Raw genomic sequence first — 19,269 nt, 5'->3', positions numbered from 1 at the left:
CAGGTGCCAAGCGCAAGGCCCGCGGGCCGCATCCGTCCCGCAATGTGGTTGGATCCAGCCCATGGGGCCGTCCTGGAAAATGTAAGGGGCCGGTCCGCATCGCTTTGGCCCGGTCTACCCAATGCGAAGAGGAAACATGCCAGCAATTTGAGGAGTGGTGTCAAGCTGGCCACGCCCATTCATTTGGCCACACCTACCCAGGTCTACCATAGCCTTGATGTTGCCTTCAACGAAATTGAGTTTGACACCCCTGATCTACATGCATAGCCATGGGAGGCCAAAGTCACTGGTTTTCTCTCTCTCTCTCTCTTTCTCTCTCTCCTCCTCTCACACACACACAGAGGGAGAGAGAGATTTTGTATCTAATTCTAGCTGCTGCTGCCATAAGGGCTAGTGCAGTGGTGGCTAACCTTTTTGGGCTCCTGTGCCAAAAATTGTGAGCACGCCCATACTCACATGCCAGCACCAAGAATGCAATGCGCGCACCCCTCCTCACGGCCCCTGCACATGCGTGCGCAATCCCCACCCCCTTACCTGCACCGCGCCTCACAGCTGATTTTTCGGCTGGTTTGAGGCCTTTTTCAGCCTCCCAGAGGCTTGGAAAAAGCCTCTGCAAGGCTTCTTAGGGCGAAAACAGGCCTATAATTCGGCCTAAGAAGCCTTGCAGAGGCTTTTTCCAAGCCTCTGGGAGGCCGAAAAAGATCTCAAACCACCACCACCACCCCAAAAATCAGCTGTGAGGCATGCGCAGTGAAGTAAGTTTGCCTGCGGCTCGCGTGCCAGCACAAATGGCTCTGCGTGCCACTTGTGGCACCCGTGCCATAGGTTCGCCATCAGGGAGCTAGTGCAAGGATGGGCTGATCATCAACTAAGATAATTTTATCAAGAGCCTAGAAAGGACAGCTCCTGTCTACAGGGCATCTGCTCTTAACACCTCTTGAAATACCATGTTCAGTTCCGGTCCGCACAATACAACTACTGGAAAATTTAATGTACAGGTAGTCCTCGACTTACAACAGTGGACTTCTGACCATTTTTCACAGTTACGACCTTTGTAGCAACCCCATGATTATGTGATCTCAATTCAGATGCTTGGCAACTGGTTCATACTTACAGCCGTTGCTGCGTCACTTAACAATCGCTTTGCTTAGCCGTGGAAATTCTGATGCTAACTGTAGTTGTAAGACAAGCATTACCGCTGTCTGTAGATTGTTACCGTATTTCCCCTTAGACTTAAGGAAGACATACAGCGAAGACATGGAGTGCAAGGGGTGTGGAGGGAAAAAGAAATCTAATTTCAGGTGTGAAACTCCCTATACCCAAACGGCTTCTAATCTAATTTTGGAAAGCCAGAATGACTCAGTCACCCATTTAAAACAGAAGTAAGATATCTGCCCTTCCACTAAGGATTATGACATAGATAATAACACTTAAATATTAAAAAAGTACTTTTTATGGTTATTAATGCAGCCGGTTCTTTTCTAATCTAGGTTCGTAATTCTTTACGATCCATGTTTTATTTTTTCTATCACACACACTCTCATTTTATTTTCTGGGGAAAGAACAATTTCATACAGTTGACGTATCAATCCCAGAATCCTCCAGTCTATCCATTATAAACCAGGGGTCGCCAACCTTTTGGACCACAGGGACCACTAAACTCATAATTTTAAATCCTACGGACCACTAATATGAATTTTGACTGACGGTGGCTTGCTGACATTGGTGGGAAAGTCAGTCCCATATTCCAGAGTTGCAGTAGTCACAGGACTGGCCCTCTGGTCACCCTGGAGCAGCTGCTCCTCCACCTGGGTGCACCGGCCTGCCATGGACTGGAGGAGCTGCTCCGGGATGACCAAAGGGCCAGTCTTGTGACTACTGCAGCTCTGGAATATGGACCGACTTTCCCACCAGCATCAACAAGACACCCTGGGGCGGATTTCCCTCCCCCGCCTTTAGTCTTATCTTCCAGTTCCAGCTCACGTGTGCTTGGTCGAAGTGTGGAGGACAGCATGTGGGCAGGCCTTGTCTTCCCCCGCAGCCTGGATTGAACTGCTTTGAGGGGAACGGGACATTTCTCTGCAGACCACCAACATATTCTCACAGACCACCAGTGGTCCCCGGCCCACTGGTTGACGACCACTGTTATAGACTATTTTGTCGCATCCCTTCTCTATGCCATATGCTGACAGATCTCTATGGAGGAATAAGAACAGAATCGCATTCCAGGCGCAGAAGTGAGCATGTCTGCAATTTGCCTGAAGTAATGCCTCTAAAACAGGGAATTCTGTGTGATCCGTGGCCTGTGCGCAAATCCCCATGTCCCATGATGATGATGTGAAAGGGCTTGGAAGGCAAGGAGAAACATCTCTCTAAGGCAGGCACGGGCAACCATGGGAAAGTCACCATCTATGGACTTCAACTCAGGGGTGGGGTTCAAATGTTTTTACTACCAGTTCTGTGGGTGTGGCGAGGTGGGTGTGGCCATGTGACTGGGTGGGCATGGCTTCTTCTTTTTTTTTTTTTCAGCACCCTCCCCTGGCGCTCCGTTTTTGGCTTCCTGGGCCTCAGGGAAACCTCCTGGGAAGCCATTTTTGCTCCCAGGAGGTTTCCCTGAGGCCCAGGAGGCCAAAAACGGAGCAATGGGGGGAGGGGGTTGCACAGCACACACACACGCTCTCCATTTGTTTGCCTCGGAATCCTCCTGGGCGAAGCAGTAAGACAGCGAGGGGGATCCCAACACAGCTGATTGTCAGAACAGCTAATCGTCGGGAGGAAAAAAAAAGAAATACCAGTTCAGCTAAACCGGTAGCTGTTTTTTTTTTTTTTTTTACTACCAGTTCACCCAAACCGGGCTGAACCGGTAGAATACCACCACAGCTTCAACTCCCAGAATTCTTGAGCCAGCAAAAAAATGACTGGCTCAGGTATTCTGGGAGTTGAAGTCCACAGGTCCCAAAGTTGCCATAATTGTCCATTTATGCTCTAAGGCGATCTAAAATCACAGAAATAAAAGGATTTCTCAGGGCACAGCTCTATGACTAGCCTACGTTCGTTCCAACAGCTTCCTTCAAACAGGTGTACTATCAGATCAGAAGACCTAGGAGTTCATAATGGAATCTGGGCCTTTTCCACTAACTGAGGGTTTATTTGTTTTTTTTATTGTTTCTCCCCAGCATGGGTCCTCTCATGTTTATTAAGAATCGTCCTGCGAATGAAGCCTTTCCCGCAGTCAGAGCATTTGAAGGGTTTCTCGCCCGTGTGGGTTCTCTCGTGCACAATGAGACTCGAGCTCTGGTTGAATCCTTTCCCGCAATCAGCACATTTGTATGGCTTCTCCTCTGTATGGATCCGCTCGTGCCTGATAAGGCTCGATTTGTCGCTGAAGCTCTTCTCGCAGGACCCGCAACTGTACGGCTTCTCCCCGGTGTGGATCCGCTCGTGCTTAATCAGGCTGGACCTGTCGCTGAAGCTTTTCCCGCAATCGGAGCACTTGTAAGGCTTCTCCCCCGTGTGGGTCCTCTCGTGGTTGGTCAGGTTGGACTTCCGGTTGAAGCTCTTCCCGCAGAATGAGCAATCGTAGGGCTTCTCCCCCGTGTGCGTCCCTTCGTGCCTGATCAAATGTGACCTGCTACTGAAGCTCTTCCCGCAGTCCGAGCACTTGAACGGCTTCACGCCTGTGTGGATCCTTTCGTGAGTCAAGAGGTGAGACCTCCGCACGAAGCTTTTCCCGCAGCTGGAACACTTGTACGGTTTGTCCCCTCGGTGGGCCCGCTCGTGCTTGTTAAGGCTCGACTTGTCGCTGAAAGGTCTCCGGCAGTGCGAGCAACTGTACGGTTTCTCCCCCGTGTGGATTCTCCGATGTATGACGAGGCTTGAATTCTGAATGAAACCTTTCCCGCAGTCCTGACACTTGAACGGCTTCAAACCGGTGTGTTTCATCTCGTGAATCAGAAGGTTAGATTTCTGGACGAAGCCTTTCCCGCAAGCTGTGCAGCTGTAAGGTTTCTCTCCCCGGTGGATCCTCTCGTGAGCAAGGAGGCTGGAGCTCTGAATAAATCTCTTCTCGCAGTCCGAGCATTTGTACAGCCTCTGTTCTCGGTGGATCCTTTCGTGCCGCACGAGGGTGGAGCTCTGGTTGAACCTTTTCCCACATTCCAAGCACTTGTAAGGTCTCTGCTCCGTGTGACTCCGCTCGTGCCTGATGAGGCTGGAGCTCTGGTTGAACCGCTTCCCACACGCCGAGCAGCTGTACGGCTTCTCCCCGGTGTGCTTCCGCTTGTGCCTGATGAGGCTGGAACCATCGCTGAAGCTGTTGCCGCATTCGGAGCAGCGGAATGGCTTTTCCCCTGTGTGGATTCTCTCGTGGGTGCGAAGGTTGGACCTCTTCATGAAGCTTTTGGTGCAGCAAGAGCACTTGTGGGGTTTCTCTGCCATGTTTTGGTTCTCTTGTTTGATACATTTGGGTTTGTCAGGGAAATGCCTCACACAGCCGGAGTAAAATGGTACTTCTCTCTGAAACATTTTGTCATGGCCACCTCCTATCGGGATAAACAAAGAAATGTTCATTTTTAATCAAGCCAGGATTTAGGTTTTCAGCAGGGACATCTGTGGGGGGTGGGTGGGAAAAGGGAATAAAAATGTTTGGAGGAGTTATGACAGGATTTTGTCCTCTTCGTTGTCCTCAGACATCTCTTGGAAGACCACCACAGTCTATATCTCGACTAATTCATGGAAATAAGACCGTTAAGATCTCCCCATGGCGCTCCAGTTTACATAGATTGTGTTAAGCTAGGGGGTCTTCAAACTTGATAGCTTTAAGACTTGTGGACTTCAACTCCCAGAGTTCCTCCTCCACTAATGTTAGCTCAGGCATTCTGGGAGTTGAAGTCTACAAGTCTTAAACTTGCCAAGGTTGGGGACCTCTGTGTTAAACCATAATGTAATTGTGTTCCAGATCAAGGTCTTTCTCCAGCTTGGCATTTCAGGTCCTCTAAAAGCAGAACGACTATGGAACCTGCTGGATCACACACACACACACACACACACAATTTGTGTCATGTTTTATATCCAGGTTGAGAATGTCGGTTCAGAAGCAACATCTTGCCTAATACATACTGGAAAGAGATTTAGTAGGAAAACAAGCATTTGTCTGAGAGGAAATCTATCTTTCTTTCTTTCTTTCTTTCTTTCTTTCTTTCTTTCTTTCTTTCTTTCTTTCTTTCTTTCTTTCTTTCTTTCTTTCTTTCTTTCTTTCCTTCCTTCCTTCCTTCCTTCCTTCCTTCCTTCCTTCCTTTCCTTTCCTTTCTTTCTTTTTCTTTCTTTCTTTCTTTCCTCCCTTCCTTTCTCTCTCTCTCTCTTCTTTTTTCTTTATAAAGGACATATTGACACAAATCAATCTAACCTTTGCTCCTTGCTTCTGTTAAAGAAGTTGCTTGTACTATTTTGCTATGGTTAGGAATCATTCGTTAGGAATTCATTCTGTAAAAGAATTGTATCCTTTTCTATCTGGTTTTCTTGCTTCTGCAATTTGCTTCAGAGCGAGGCACATCCTTGGAGACAGTTCCCAGGAACATCCTGCTCCATAAATAAGGGGGCGGGGGAAGGGCTGCCTAGGACCATGAACACAAGGGATGCTGTGTAAGATAACGAAGTATGGAGACAGTACGGACAAAGAACGCTCCATGGATAAGGGAGGGAGGGCATGGGCAAGACATTGCGCACATTGAATAACGAACTTTTGTCTCTGATTGGCTAAACAAATGTATAAGATCCTAGACAAAACTTTACCTAGCTGTGACTATTCCTTACATGCATTTTGTCTGTATGTTTTGGACATAGTATTCACCCAGACTTTTTGCTTTGGCCAAACTAAAAAGCTGTTGTTGGTTGGTGTTTTTTTGCATGCTTCGTCTCAAGTCTCACTCTCTTTGGCATCTCAGTGGCTCGGGGAAACTTCTAGAACATTACACTTTCTTTCTCTTTCTCTTTCTCCTTCCTTCCTTCCTTCCTTCCTTCTTTAATATTTTTATAAATAATTCAAGGCAGCAAAGATACCTAATCCTCCTTTCTCCTTCTCTTTTCCCTCACAATAACAACAACCCTGTGAGGTAGGAGTGGCTGACCCAAAGTTACTCAGTCAGTTTACATTCCTATGAAGGGATTAGAACTCACAGATTCCTGGTGATTAATCCAAAGACACCCAAATGGCTTTCATTCCTAAGGTAGGACTAAAATTCACTGTCGCCTGGTTTTTAGCTTGCGGTACTAGACAAAACTGGCTCTTAGAAGGAATCTGAGGAGAGGTGGGCTGCTGCCGGTTGAGGTGAACCGGTAGTTAAGATTCTGGGCAGTTCGGCGAACTGGCAAATCCCATCACCGGCTGGCCCCGCCCCGGCTTGCTTTCCGGCCTGTTTTCCAGCCTGTTTTCCGGACCCTAACCCGAAAAATGGCCCTAAATCGGTCCCCCAAAAGGCCAAAAAATGAGCAGGGGCGGGGCCAGCCAGCACCAACCGGTTGAATCCTACCTCTGCCTTTGAGGTGATTGACCAGGAGGCAGGGCTAGGTGTAATGAGTGACGTCACCCACCCAGTCACATGACCAACCGGCCACACCTACCTAGCCAGAGAACCAGTTGTGAAGTTATTCCAATCCCACCACTGAATATGAGGTAAGGTCAGCACAGTCCTTTCTTCTTAGTGATGAAACGTAATGGAGTAAATTGATCTCACTTACCTGATTGGACTGTTTTGAATGTCACGCTTGTTTCTGAAACATGCGGGCAGGGAACATACGAAATCTCTTCCTGTTCCAGCTTTATTATTACATCTGGAAGCTCTGATAAAAAGAAATGAGGTATGATAGAAATGCTATTTTGATAACCGGCAGCGGAGGAGATGTACAATTTTCTGGGCAAATCCCGGAACTTTATGCAAGAATTCAGAACAACCGTTCCCAACTAGGCATTTTCTGGGTATATTAGGACTTCAACTCCCAAAATTATCTTTGCCCTGATGCCTTGGAATGATAGGAACTGCAATACCAACAGTTCTGGAAGACAATAGGCTGCCTTAGAGCCAGACTCTGAATGATAGCTTCCTTCCCACAAAAAATACACAGCCATTTCAGAATGGGCACATTTTATTAAGCTCAACATTAAAGGCGTATATGGAGGGAAGGAAGGGTAATTTTGTCTTAACGTACTTCAAAATACAATCGTGGTATTTCTCCAATTGTTTTATCCTCAAATCAAGACGATCCAGCGGCGGAATTAAAAACTGATCTTTGTTTCCCAAACTCTAGATCAATGCTACAGTGTAGTAGTTGTTAAAAGTATAATTGGAGCAGAATTAGAGAACTTCTAATGTGGGAAAGCTAGATGGACTAATTGATTATGTGCCATCAACTTAGTGTCAACTCTTAGTAATCGCATGGAAAAACTTCCTCCATAATCTGGTCTTTTCAGTGGTGCCCCAACTAAGGAACTCGTGGTGTGGAAAATCAAGATTAATCACAATAATTCATTCAATAGTCTTACCGGAGCCATAATCTACTGGGATTTCTTTTTCTTGTGAAACAGCCTCTGGAGTCCATGGATCTCCTCCATGGATGACTTCAGACTTAGGAACAGGAAATCCTATGTAGGAAGAAAACAAACAGATGCCTTGTACAAATAGAAGAGAATTATGTGCAGCTCAAGGTTGAACGGTGAGGTTCTCGGTGCTCTCTGCGCTTCGTTATTTTCTTACAGATGTTACATTACCCAACTAGGTAGCAACATCAGTGCTGAAGTGGAGTGAGGTTTGGTTCCTCTTTATATATAAGTAGTTTGCTCTGCAAGTGTTGATGGGCATGGTCTTGGTGCAGTGAAACTTACAGTGATCATTCTAGAAATAAAACTTATCTCAAACATCAGAGAAGAGCATTGAAGCTGGAATATGATAGGTTGCCAAGGCTAAGGTAATAAATATAAGCTGTACACAACCTAGCTCATGGTTCAATCTGTCATGCCCTTGTTAGAGTCGGACTCTGAGGGAGAGGAGGAACAGCCGACAGGGAGTGGAGGTTGCGGCGGAGGCTGGGGAGACAGAGGAAGAATCAGGCCCATCCCCTCTTCATCCTAGGACACGCAGGGAGGAACGGAGAAGGAAACAACTTGGCTTACGAGAGAGAAAGCGGCCATGATCCCCCTCATTGGTTTTAGCTGGGGAGAATAGTATATAAGAGAGACGATTACCACACAAAGTTGCCAGAAGCAAAGCGTGTTTTATTTTGGGCTGAAGTTATCTTGGTTGGTGTCCTTCCAACAGACCGTGCCTTGTTATCTTCTTGGAGTTGGTAATTACTTATCCTGGTCCGTTGTGGAAATTCCTTCACTGTAGTTTGTTTTAATTTTTTATTTCACCTCTATCTGCTCATTAAGTCTGGACTGTATTGCTTTCTTTTGAAGACTATTTTTGAATAAGTTTTATCTCCAACTGAGAATGATTGAACAGCGGGGCCAAACTGGAGGCATTAAAGGACATTTGTTTACGTTTTGGATTTTGTTACGTTTGTGTTACGCTCTGGGTCATCACACAATCCTTTAATGCTCCACTATGCTCCACAATGCTCCACTACACTTCATTTAAGGAATTTAATTCCTGAATTTGTCTAGCTCCAACCTGTGGACCTTAAAAAGCACTGGGCACAAATCTAGGACCCTCTTTTTTTGTACCTGAATGATCAACTGAGAAGCTCCGACTTCCTTCTGCCACCTGGTGGTTTGGAAGCCATGAAACATCTTCTTTGTCTTCTAACTTTATTGTCACCTTAGGGAATTCTAATGAAGAGAGGGAAAAGATATTGAAAAAGGAAACGTTGCTGACTCTTACGTTGGTGGGGGGATACAGGACAGTATATGTTGTTGTTCACCATTGACAAATAACATCCTAACAGCCTTTGAGGCCAATATAAGAGTTGCAAATATCCCCACCTGAGAGACAGGGAGAAGAGCTGCAGACTAGACAATGGTCAGATAAGAGGCAACTTAGCTTGAAGAAGCAATGGAACGTATTTTCAAACTTTCGTCAACCTTGTGAAGTATGGATAGTCCTCAACTTACGACCACAATTGAGCCCAAAATTTCTGGGGCTAATTGAGACAGTTGTTAAGTGAGTTTTGCCCCCTTGTACAACTTTTCTTCCCACAGTAGTTAAAGGAGTCACTGCCGTTGTTAAGTTAGTCACATGGCCCTTAAATGAATCTGGCTTCCCTACTGAGTTTGCTTGTCAGAAGGTTGCAAAACTTGACCCCAGGAGACTGCAACTATCATCAATACATGCTAGCTTGTCAGGCGCCTGAATACTGATCACCTGACTATGGGGATGCTGCAATGGTCATGAGTTTGAAAACAGGTCATAAGTCACTTTTTTCCAGTGCTGTTGTAAGCGGTCAATAAACGAATCATTACAAGTCGAAGACCACCTGTATGCTAAATCTTTGAACAAAAAGCTTCTCTCTCCTCTATCAGAAGCACAGAGCTGCTGCCATTGGCCTGCAGAGACTTTTGTCTGAAGTAGCTCCAACTTCAAGTAACTTTTAGGCAGGGGTGGGATTCTACCAGTTCGCACCTATTCACTAGAACCAGTTGTTAACATTCTAAGCAGTTCGGAGAACTGGTTGTTAGAAGAAATTACTGGCCCAATCCTTGTAAGGAAGGCAGGAAGGAAACATTCTGGTGTTGCTTACAGAAACTGCCTCTCCGTTAACCCTTATTTCATTCTTGGCAGGAATAGACTTCCTGTCTCTGGAACTTCTCTGGAGTGTTTTCCTCTCCTTTGCTGGTACTTTGCTTGTGTGGAGTGACTGTTCAAAATTACAGTGACACTGAAAAAAGTGACTCATGACCATTTTTCACACTTATGATTGTTGCAGCATCCCCACAGTCATGAGAGGCCAGGCCAGGAGATGTGTGCCTCGATGTGAGTGATATTGAGTTGGCCACGCCCAGCCAATAACATAACCACCAAGCCACGCCCACCAACTAAACCATGCCCACAGAACCGGTTGTTAAAAAATTTGAATCCCACCCCTGCTTTTAGGGGGAAGAACAATCCATCTTTTTCCAGGAAGCACGCATTTGGTTAATTAGAATAGAATAGAACCGTTTTGGCGAACCTATGGCACGCATGCCGAAAGTGGCACGCAGAGCCATTTCTGCCAGCACACGAGAGGTTGCCTGGAAGAGCACCAGTGCACATGTGCACGCACGCCTCCCGACAGCTAATGTGTCGGGTATCTGGCGCGCATGTGCAGGGGCAGGGTGTGTGGGAGATGCATGCGCAGTGATGGCTGACCTTTTGGGGCTCCTGTGCTGAAAATTGCACTCACGCTCGCGTGCACATGCTCATGTGCCAGCACCCAGAAGACATTGCACGTGGGCTCCCCACGCCCCCACACATGATTCCCCTACCACCACCACTGCTGCCATACCTGCACTGGGCCCGTTTTGTCATTTTTGGTATTTCCGGAAATACAGGAAGTGATGAAACGGGCCTGTTTTTCAGCCTCCAAAGGCTGCAGAGGCTTCTCTTGAGCCTCTGGGAGGCTAGAAAAGACCTCAAACAGGCCAAAAATTACCTGGGAGGTGTGCGCTTGCGCGGTGAGGTAAGTTTGGCTAGGGCTCACATGCCTCCACAAATGGCTCTGCGTGCCACCTGTGGCACTCGTGCCATAGGTTTGCCATCACGGCCCTATAGCATTTCAGACAAATGGTTGTCCAACCTTTTCTTAAAAACTTTCAGTGTTGCAGCATTTACAACCTCTGGAGGCAAGTTGCTCTACTGATTAATTGTTCTAACTGTCAGGAAATTTCACCTTAGTTCTAGGCTGCTTATCTCCTTGATTAGAATTAGTTAATTTTACTCCAAGAGTGTTTAAACTTGTCTTCAGGTAAAAACAAAAATGTGATTTCAGGAAGGGATGTCCCTTGATCAGTATGGGCCTACAAAACAACATAAACAATATCCTTCAGATCCGTAAAAGGAGAATGAAATCCTTACCCAACGAAGACATTTTCCTGGAATTCTCTTGTATATCTGCCCAGAATCAGTTTCATGGATTTGGGTTCAGAAGTCTGTGGTTCTTCCTTCACAAGAAGCACAGGGCCGCATCTTCAGAAGTTGCCTGATGTGCTTAAAACAAAAACAGCACCTGTTTTTAGCATAAAGATTTGTCAGAATTTGCAAAAGGCTTTCTATTATGCATCCGACCCCATGGCAACCCAGTAATGTGTACCCTACCAATAGGTGCCATTCTAGGGATTGAAATGTTTAAAGGTTGAATCCAGGCATGTAAGTCAGTTCAGAATGTCTACTAGCCTGCCAAGAACCGTACAGTGATAATTACAGATGATTATAGAGGAAATGCTAGTGAAAACCCAGAGCAGCCTTCTTCAACCAAAGTATCCTAAGATGCATGGATCACATTTCCCACAATTCCTTGCACATTTTGGCTCTTATTGACCACAGTAGAAATCAGCTATCTGGAAGGCACCCACATTAGGGAAATCTTCTCCAGCTCGGGATTCAAATTTCTGTCAATGATGCTGATACTTAGGTAGGTGCCATTGAATTGGGCTTGGCCATTGTGATTACAGGGACCAATGGCTGCCATCTCCACCTGTCTCCAGTGATAATTCATATAGCAATGAACTGTGCAATCACAGATAAAAGTGTTTTTCGTCCAAATTCAGGGAGCACTTCTTCAGCTCCATGCAAACTTTGTATGCCCGAGTTTCTAACGAACACACTCACACTGATGATATTACCTAGTTGGGTAATGAAACATCTTCAAGCAAGCAACTATCTCGGAGAGCACCAAGGACTCTATAAAGTTGGTATAAAACTGGCATACTTTTAAAATCTAATACTCCTGTTATAGTTTTTCCAGATAGAAATGGGTGAGCAAAGAGCATCAAAATGAAAAGATGAAGAGTTGTGCCCATTCCCCCAAAAAGAAGGAGGAGGAGAGGAGGAGGAGGAGGAGGAGGAGGAGGAGGAGGAGGAGGAGGAGGAGGAGGAGGAGGAGGAGGAGGAGGAGGAGGAGGAGGAGGAGTTCATAATATGAAAAATTATTGGGGCAGCAGGTTAATTCTGCACTAGAAGCAAATTTATGTGTTTTGGCTTGGGCAATGAATCCAGCCTTTTTTTTAATAAGCCATGCTTCATAGCCTAACCTAAGGCATACTGATTAAAAAAAAAAATCAAGGTTTAAAAACCATAGTTGTACAAACTGTTCTGACTAGCTGAGGGACAAAAAGGACCAGTATTAAAAATGGATACAGCAGCTTGTAACTAGAGCAGAATAATCAACAAATAGCCCAAATCTGCAAGGACAGAGAAAGTTAAGGCTCAGAATGAGATAAGATTTGCAACAAATGCCAAAAATAACCCCCCCAAATTTTATTTTGATATGTAAGGAACAAGAGGAAAGTTGAGGGAACGGTTGGTCCACTAATGGCCCTTAAATATTTTTCCCCACACCCAGCAATTTGATCTTTTTCTAAACTGGAATGATCAAGAGATCTTTCACTAGTCAAGCAGCACTCTATCAGCTTCTAGTTGTCTCAACTTTGAGCTTCTAATTGTCTCAACTTTGAACACACTAGATTACAGTATTTCCAACCTGTCAACCTGTCAACCCAGGAACCCCCGATCCTCCATGTGGATACTGGAGGGAGTTTCCACTAGGAATTGTCTATAAAAATAATTACTAGAAAATGACACCAAATTCAAGAATCATTACATTTCACATGATTCTGACTGCCTCACCATGAATCTTGCTGGCTTCAGGCAATAACACTAACAAACAGTGGGAGCTGTTGCCTTCACAAAATCTCAGCCTTTATAAATTGTAAAAAGAAGAGTTTAAAGTCTTTTTTTTTTTTGAGGTTTGGATTTTGGATGAACCATTCAGGACATAAGATGTATGATAGTATTTGTACGGTATCCACCTCACCACTGATAGTTGATTGTTATGGCGATCCTCCAAAGTTTTGATGATGGTACACATATCAATAAGGACTGTGAACCATCATATTACAGCCTAAGGTCAGCCTTAGAAGAGCATAGCATCCTATTGGATGACAGCTCTGACAGTACTGTCATTAGGAAGACACCACTTGAGGAAGTCTGGCAAGTGGCTGGGTTCACACAACACATTAATTCCTGCTCATGAAAACTATGATTTTCTGTACTGTCCAAATGGTTTAAGACAGCATGACACATTCAGCCCAAAACTGTACATCCCAGCCAAATGCATGCAACGTTTCTAAGCAGCATCCCAGGAGAACCCAAACAGACATGTAACATCTGGTGAACACCTCCTGCCCTCCTGGACAAGAAAATAAAAGGTAGGATCAGCAGAGTATGTAGCAAATGGGGAGGGGAGGTGGATCTGGGTGCTGGCTTTGGAAACAGGCATGTGTGTGTGTGTTTGTGTGTGTGTGTTTGTGTGTGTGTGTGTGTGTGTGTTCTCCTAGACAAACAAATAGAGCCACCCTGCCATCCCGGACAAGCAAATAAAAGGTAGGGTTAGCAGAGGATGTAGCAAATGGGGGGAGGAGGTGGATCTGGGTGCTGGCTTCAGAAACAGGTGTGTGTGTGTATCCTCTACACAAGCAAATAGAGCTATCCTGCCATCCCAGACAAGCAAATAAAGGATAGTTAGCAAAGGCTGTAGCAATGGGGGAGGGGGGAGATGCATCCGGGTACTGGCTTTGGAAACAGGTAGATGCGTGTGTTTGTGTTACGCTCACCCGTTTAGCCATCACTTCTTGTCACCCTAAACCAGGCTTGTCCAACCTGCGGCCCAAGGGCCGCATGCGGCCCAGGTCACCTTGTAATGCGGCCCAGTGCCCACCCCAACCTTTGTGCCAGAGCCAGTGAGGAGGAGGAGGAGAAGCAGGTGCGAGGCAGGGCGAGGCGAGCGCCAGGCCAAGGAGCAACAGAAAAAGCAGGCGCCGTCAGAGCGCCACCTCCTGCTGTTGCCACCACCGCCATCGCCACCGCTTCTGTCCCCGCTGCCACTTCTGCCCCTGCCGTCGCTGCCGCTTCTGCCCCCGCCGCCTCCGCTTCTGCCCCCGCCACCACTGCTGCTTCTGCCCCCGCCGCTGCTTCTGCCCCCGCCGCTGCTGCTGCTTCTGCCTTCCAGTCCTGCCTCATCCAGCCGGGCCATTTGCAGGAGGAGAGGTAGGCGCGAGGCGGGCGAGCTTTCCCCCCCCCCCCCGCAAAATTTGGCCGGAAAATAAACCATGATAAAAAAAACGTGATAAAAAAACTGTGATAAAAAATAAATAATTTTTAATAAATAATTAATAATAAAAACATCTCACTAACTTCATTTCCAAATAAATTTAATATGTTAACTATGTTTTCTATGGTTTTTTTGGATGATCAGGTATTGTTACTGTTATTTTATTTTATGTGCGGCCCAAACCAAATTTTCATCTTCTAATGCGGCCCAGGGAAGGTGAAAGGTTGGACACCCCTGCCCTAAACAAATAAATAAAGGGGAGGTGGATCAGGGTGCAGGCTTCAGAAATGAGGGGGGAGGGTGTGTTGTATGTGTTGTGTGTGTGACTCTCACCCGTTTAGCCACCACCTCTTGCCATCCCAAACAAACAAAGGGGAGGTGGATCGGGGTGCAGGCTTCAGAAATGGGCGTGTGTGTGCGTGTGTGTGTTGTATGTTTGTTGCTCTCACCCGTTTAGCCACCGGATCGCTCCCCGCTCGGAAGATCCGCTGCCGCTGCTGCAATTTCTCTTCTCCCGCTTCTTTCCCACGGAGCTTCCAGGCTCGAAGCCTTGGAACGCTTGTCGTTTCCGTGCAAAAAAAAGACGCCTCGCACCCCCGTCCAACTCAGCGTCGGGCAGGCAGGGACGAAGACCCCGAGACGCCTCGCTTCCCTTCCCACCGCCAGCATGAAGGCTGCAGTTGCCTCGGCGCGAAGATCAGCCGGGAGGAAGCCCGGCCCCTCAACCCAGAGCTCCGAGGGCTGCTTTGGGGGGAGAGGAGGGGAGTGGAGGGGGGTGGAGAGACTGGCAGACCACCTTAAAAAGGAAAAGATCCGGGTCAGGCTCCAGCTGAAAGGAAGGGCAGGGAACGGGAGGAAGGCGGGGTGGGGTGGAACTACGGGACGCGCATCTCCCGGACTCTTCCGGCTGTTTTTGTGGACGGGTTTCCCTCGGGTTTTCCGCTTCCCGTCACGTGACTGACGCCGAGACAAAGGCCTGGAAAAATGGAAAGGGTGGGGGCGGCGCGCCCGGCAGGTTCCATCCGTCGAGGGAAGCAGTGACAGGCTCCGCCCACCGCCGGCCCGCCTGTCTCTTAGATAGCCCGATTGACGAAAAGCAGAGGATGCGGAGTTATTTAAAGCGGGCGGGCGCCAGAAACAAGATTCTTCCGCAGCCTGAGCTGAACGAGGCACGAAGGCTTCCTGATACATAGTAAGAGTTGAAAGGGACCTTGTTAGGTCATCTAGTCCAACCCCACCAAAGGAGACCCTACACCATTTCTGGCAGAGGGTAGTCCAGTCTGATGATGGGGCAATACTTGGTTTGGCTCAATTCAACTCATAATACCCGATTTGGTCCACTTTGGTTGAAAGCACCTTATCTGGTCAAAGTATAATGCACGTAGTCTTCGACTTGCGACACTTGAGCCCAAAATTTATTTTAACACTTGTGAAGTGAGTTTTGCCCCACTGTATGACCTTTCCTGCCACAGTTGTTAAGTGAATCACTGCAATTAAGTGAATCTGGTTTTCCCATTGACTTTGCCCTTCATGAGGTCACAAAAAGGGATCACTGGAACACTGGAACCATTGTAAATATGAGTCAGTTGCCCCAACTATCTGAATTTTGGTCATGATGCTGCAAAGGTTGTGTGTAAAACAATCATAAGTCATTTTTTTCAGTGCTGTTATAACTTCAAATGGTCATTAAATGAACTGTTGTAAGTCGAGGACTACTCGTATCTGATTTCACTAAACACCAAGACTTTATCATTTATTTTGCCGCTAGTCATTCACATCATGGACGGAAAGAAAGAGGGAGAGAGGGAAGGAGGGAGGGAGAGAGAGAGAGAGAGAGGAAAGGAAAGGGAAGGAAGAAAAGGAAAGAAGGAAGGAAGGAAGGAAGGAAGGAAGGAAGGAAGGAAGGAAGGAAGGAGAGAGAGAGAAAGAAAGAAAAAGAAAGAGAAAGGAAAGAAAGAATGAACTTGGCTGTTTTCACATATTTCAGATGCATCTAACTTTCCTATAGATCCTTCTGTTAACTCTATTTTCTGGATTCTGGATTTCCATGACCCACACAAACATAATGGATTTCCTACAACACGCCAAGCCAAAAGGAACGCTGCTCACTTCTTTCTTAAATGTGTCATAATTGGCCAGCCACTTTCTCACCTGAGGCTGAAGACATAGAAAACAGATTAAAATTCAGCCTTCCAGTGCATGTTGATTAGGCAACTTATTAACCTGAAATTTCTAGGACTCTGTTCATTTTTATACAGCTATTTTGTGTGTGTGTGTGTGTGTGTATAGATAGGTAGATATGAAGTTTTAGTTGAATAGGATTTGTACCTCACGTGGTGTCTGCCCTGATTCACTGCATAAATGGGATATAAGAGGGGTCTCCAAACTTGGCAATTTTTAAGACTTGGGGACTTCAACTCCCAGAATTCCTCAGCCAGCCATGTCCAATTAAAACGCTGCCTGGGGAATTCTGGGAGTTGAAGTCCCCAGGTTTTAAAAGTTGCCAAGTTTGGGGACTCTTGGGATATAACAATCCTTCCTTTGGTCTGGCTGCAGGGTCCAACATCATAGTGTAGAACACATCGTGACCGGCTGTAAGCTAAAGACCCATTTTCTGATTTCTTTCAGATAAACAATGCTGCACTTCTACGGTTAGATGGTACTAATGAAGAATATTTGTAGCTCAGGTTTGACATGAGGGGGTCCTTGGTGCTCTCTGAGCTTGCTTGTTTTTTTTTTGCAGACGTTTCATGACCCAACTAGGTAACATCATCAGTGCTCACCAACACCGATCGCAATCATTAGCACTGATAATGTTACCTAGTTGGGTCATGAAACATCTGCAAGGAAACAAGCAAGCTCAGACAGCATCAAGGACTCCTCATGGTTAGATGACCTAGAGCAGCCATTTCTATTTGAATATAGCTCTTTTTAATACTCTTATTTTAACGTAAAGCTTCGCCCCTCACACATCTACTTGCATTTTTACATGCTTTGGAACTGCTAGGTTGGCAGAAGCTGGGACAAGTAAAGGGAGCTCACTCGGTTACACGGCCCTAGGGATTCGAACGGCTGAACTGCCGACCTTTCGGATTGACAAGCTCAGCATCTTAGCCACTGAGCCACTGCGTCTTATTTTACCATGTCTTAATTTAGGTGAAATGTTAACATACACTGCAAGTCCATGTATGTTATGCCATACACTAAATATTTTTCAGGCTCAAAGTACACACAAAAAAAAACCCCTACCCTGCTAATGAATATTCAAATGAAGCACAGTGGTGTTCCCAAATTGAAGAAGGCACAACTTGGGAGTTATTCAGTCCAGATAATTTAAGTTTATTCCAATTCCCCTTACTGGCTGTTAATGATGGAGATTGAAGTTCAGCCTTTGGAGAACACTTCCATGGAGTCGGAAAAAAAACAAACCCAAGGCGTTTCTAGCACATAGAAAACTGCTGGGAACGGACGCATTCAGCCATTTTCCAATCCAAAATGTTGGAAGGAGAAATGATTTAAAATTGCACCGAAAGAAACACAATTCCTTGGGCAGGAATCTCATTCTTCTCCAACGGGAAACTTATAAAGGAACGTAACAGGAGAATTAGCAGTGACCTCTACCAATGGACTCAAATGAACGGATTGTTAATGCATTTTAAAAAAACAGGGTTTGGAACAGCAGCAAATGGTTAAATGGTCAACACTTTTCAACACCCTTTGTGGCATTGCACATAGGAAGGGGCATGATCAAGAGGTGGTATTCACCAGGTTCTGACCAGTTCTGGAGAAACCGGTAGTGGAAATTTTGAATAGTTCAGAGAACCGGCAAATACCACCTCTGACTGGCCCCGCCCCCCCATCTATTCTCTGCCTCCCCAGTCCCAGCTGATCGGCTGGGTCTCCTTTGGTTGCCCTGCACAGGAGAACGGAGCTGCAAAGCAGGTTAGTGGGGTGGGGAGGGAATGAGAATTTTGCATGTATCCTTCCCCTGCCACGCCTACCAAGCCATCCCCACAGAACCGGTAGTAAAAATAATTGAATCCCACCACTGGGCATGATTAATAGACCCTGGTTGGTTGGGCCAGGGATAAAAAAAAATCATTTTAGGCTAACTGTTTTGAAAATGTAGTAAGATCTAGACTGGTTAGGGTGCTTCTAGCCATCTCTAGAGAAGATGCTATCCAATAAAGACTATTTGTACACGAAGAGTGAACAATGCTGATGTCTACAAGGGCACGAGTTGCAATTCCAGGTAGTCCTTGACTTACAAGAGTTCATTTAGTGACCGTTCAAAGTTACAATTAGCACTGAAAAAAGTGACTTATGACTGTTTTTACATTACAGCCTTTGTAACATCCCCGTGATCCTGTGATCAACATTCAGACAATTGGCAACTGGTTCCTATTTCCCGAGTTCCCAAGGTCATGTGTTCACCTTTTGCAACTTTCTAAACAATGGGGAAACCAGCTTCACTTAACAACTTAAGTTACTAACTTAACTGCAGTGATTCACTTAATAACAGTGGGAACAGAGGTCGTAAAATGGAGCAAAACTCATTTAACAGATGTTTCACTTAACAGAAATGGGGGGGGTTGTCAATTGTGGTCGTAAGTCGAGGACTATTTGAAGCAGTATATAAAACTGCATTTGTTGAAATAGGAAATATGTTTTTTTTTTTCACTTGCTTCAATATTTAAAAGATCATACAGGTATTCCTTGAATTTATCGTCATAATGGAGCCTGCCCGTTATGGATGTAAGTTGTGATGGTCGTAAAGTGGGACAACACATGGCTGACCCCATTTTACTACTTTTATGGTGGTTGTTAAAGTGAATCACCGCGGTTGGTAAACAGATGCTATGGTCGTTAAATGAGGCCATTGTTCACTAAGAAGGGTCTTTGCCAAAAAAACAGAATTATTTTCAGCAAAATAAACACAAATTGATGTTATGTGACTGCCAGATGTTGCAAATG

At 45.9% G+C, this 19,269-nt stretch overlaps 1 protein-coding gene across 2 annotated transcripts; it reads right to left on the bottom strand.

The window, feature by feature from the left end:
• Positions 1 to 1,439: 1,439 nt before the first annotated feature.
• On the bottom strand, positions 1,440 to 15,222 carry LOC113450097 (uncharacterized). 2 transcript variants are annotated; one of them, XM_087928508.1, is made up of 6 exons: positions 14,745 to 15,222; positions 11,043 to 11,174; positions 8,717 to 8,821; positions 7,538 to 7,636; positions 6,736 to 6,837; positions 1,440 to 4,541 (listed from the first exon to the last, which is right to left on the bottom strand). In XM_087928508.1, the coding sequence occupies exons 2-6, from the start codon at positions 11,053 to 11,055 to the stop codon at positions 3,160 to 3,162; spliced, it is 1,701 nt and encodes a 566-aa protein (XP_087784634.1). In that variant the 5' UTR covers positions 11,056 to 11,174; positions 14,745 to 15,222; the 3' UTR covers positions 1,440 to 3,159. The 2 variants fall into 2 exon arrangements, with proteins under 2 accessions (XP_087784634.1, XP_026577033.1); XM_026721248.2 differs by having other exon boundaries at positions 11,043 to 11,193; positions 14,745 to 15,208.
• Between the last annotated feature and the right edge of the window lie 4,047 nt (positions 15,223 to 19,269).

The sequence above is a fragment of the Pseudonaja textilis genome, chromosome 2 (assembly GCF_049901715.1).
Source record: "Pseudonaja textilis isolate UNSWEBS1 chromosome 2, rPseTex1.2, whole genome shotgun sequence".
NCBI classification, from domain to species: domain Eukaryota; kingdom Metazoa; phylum Chordata; class Lepidosauria; order Squamata; family Elapidae; genus Pseudonaja; species Pseudonaja textilis.
This window is presented reverse-complemented; position numbering and strand designations above follow the sequence as displayed.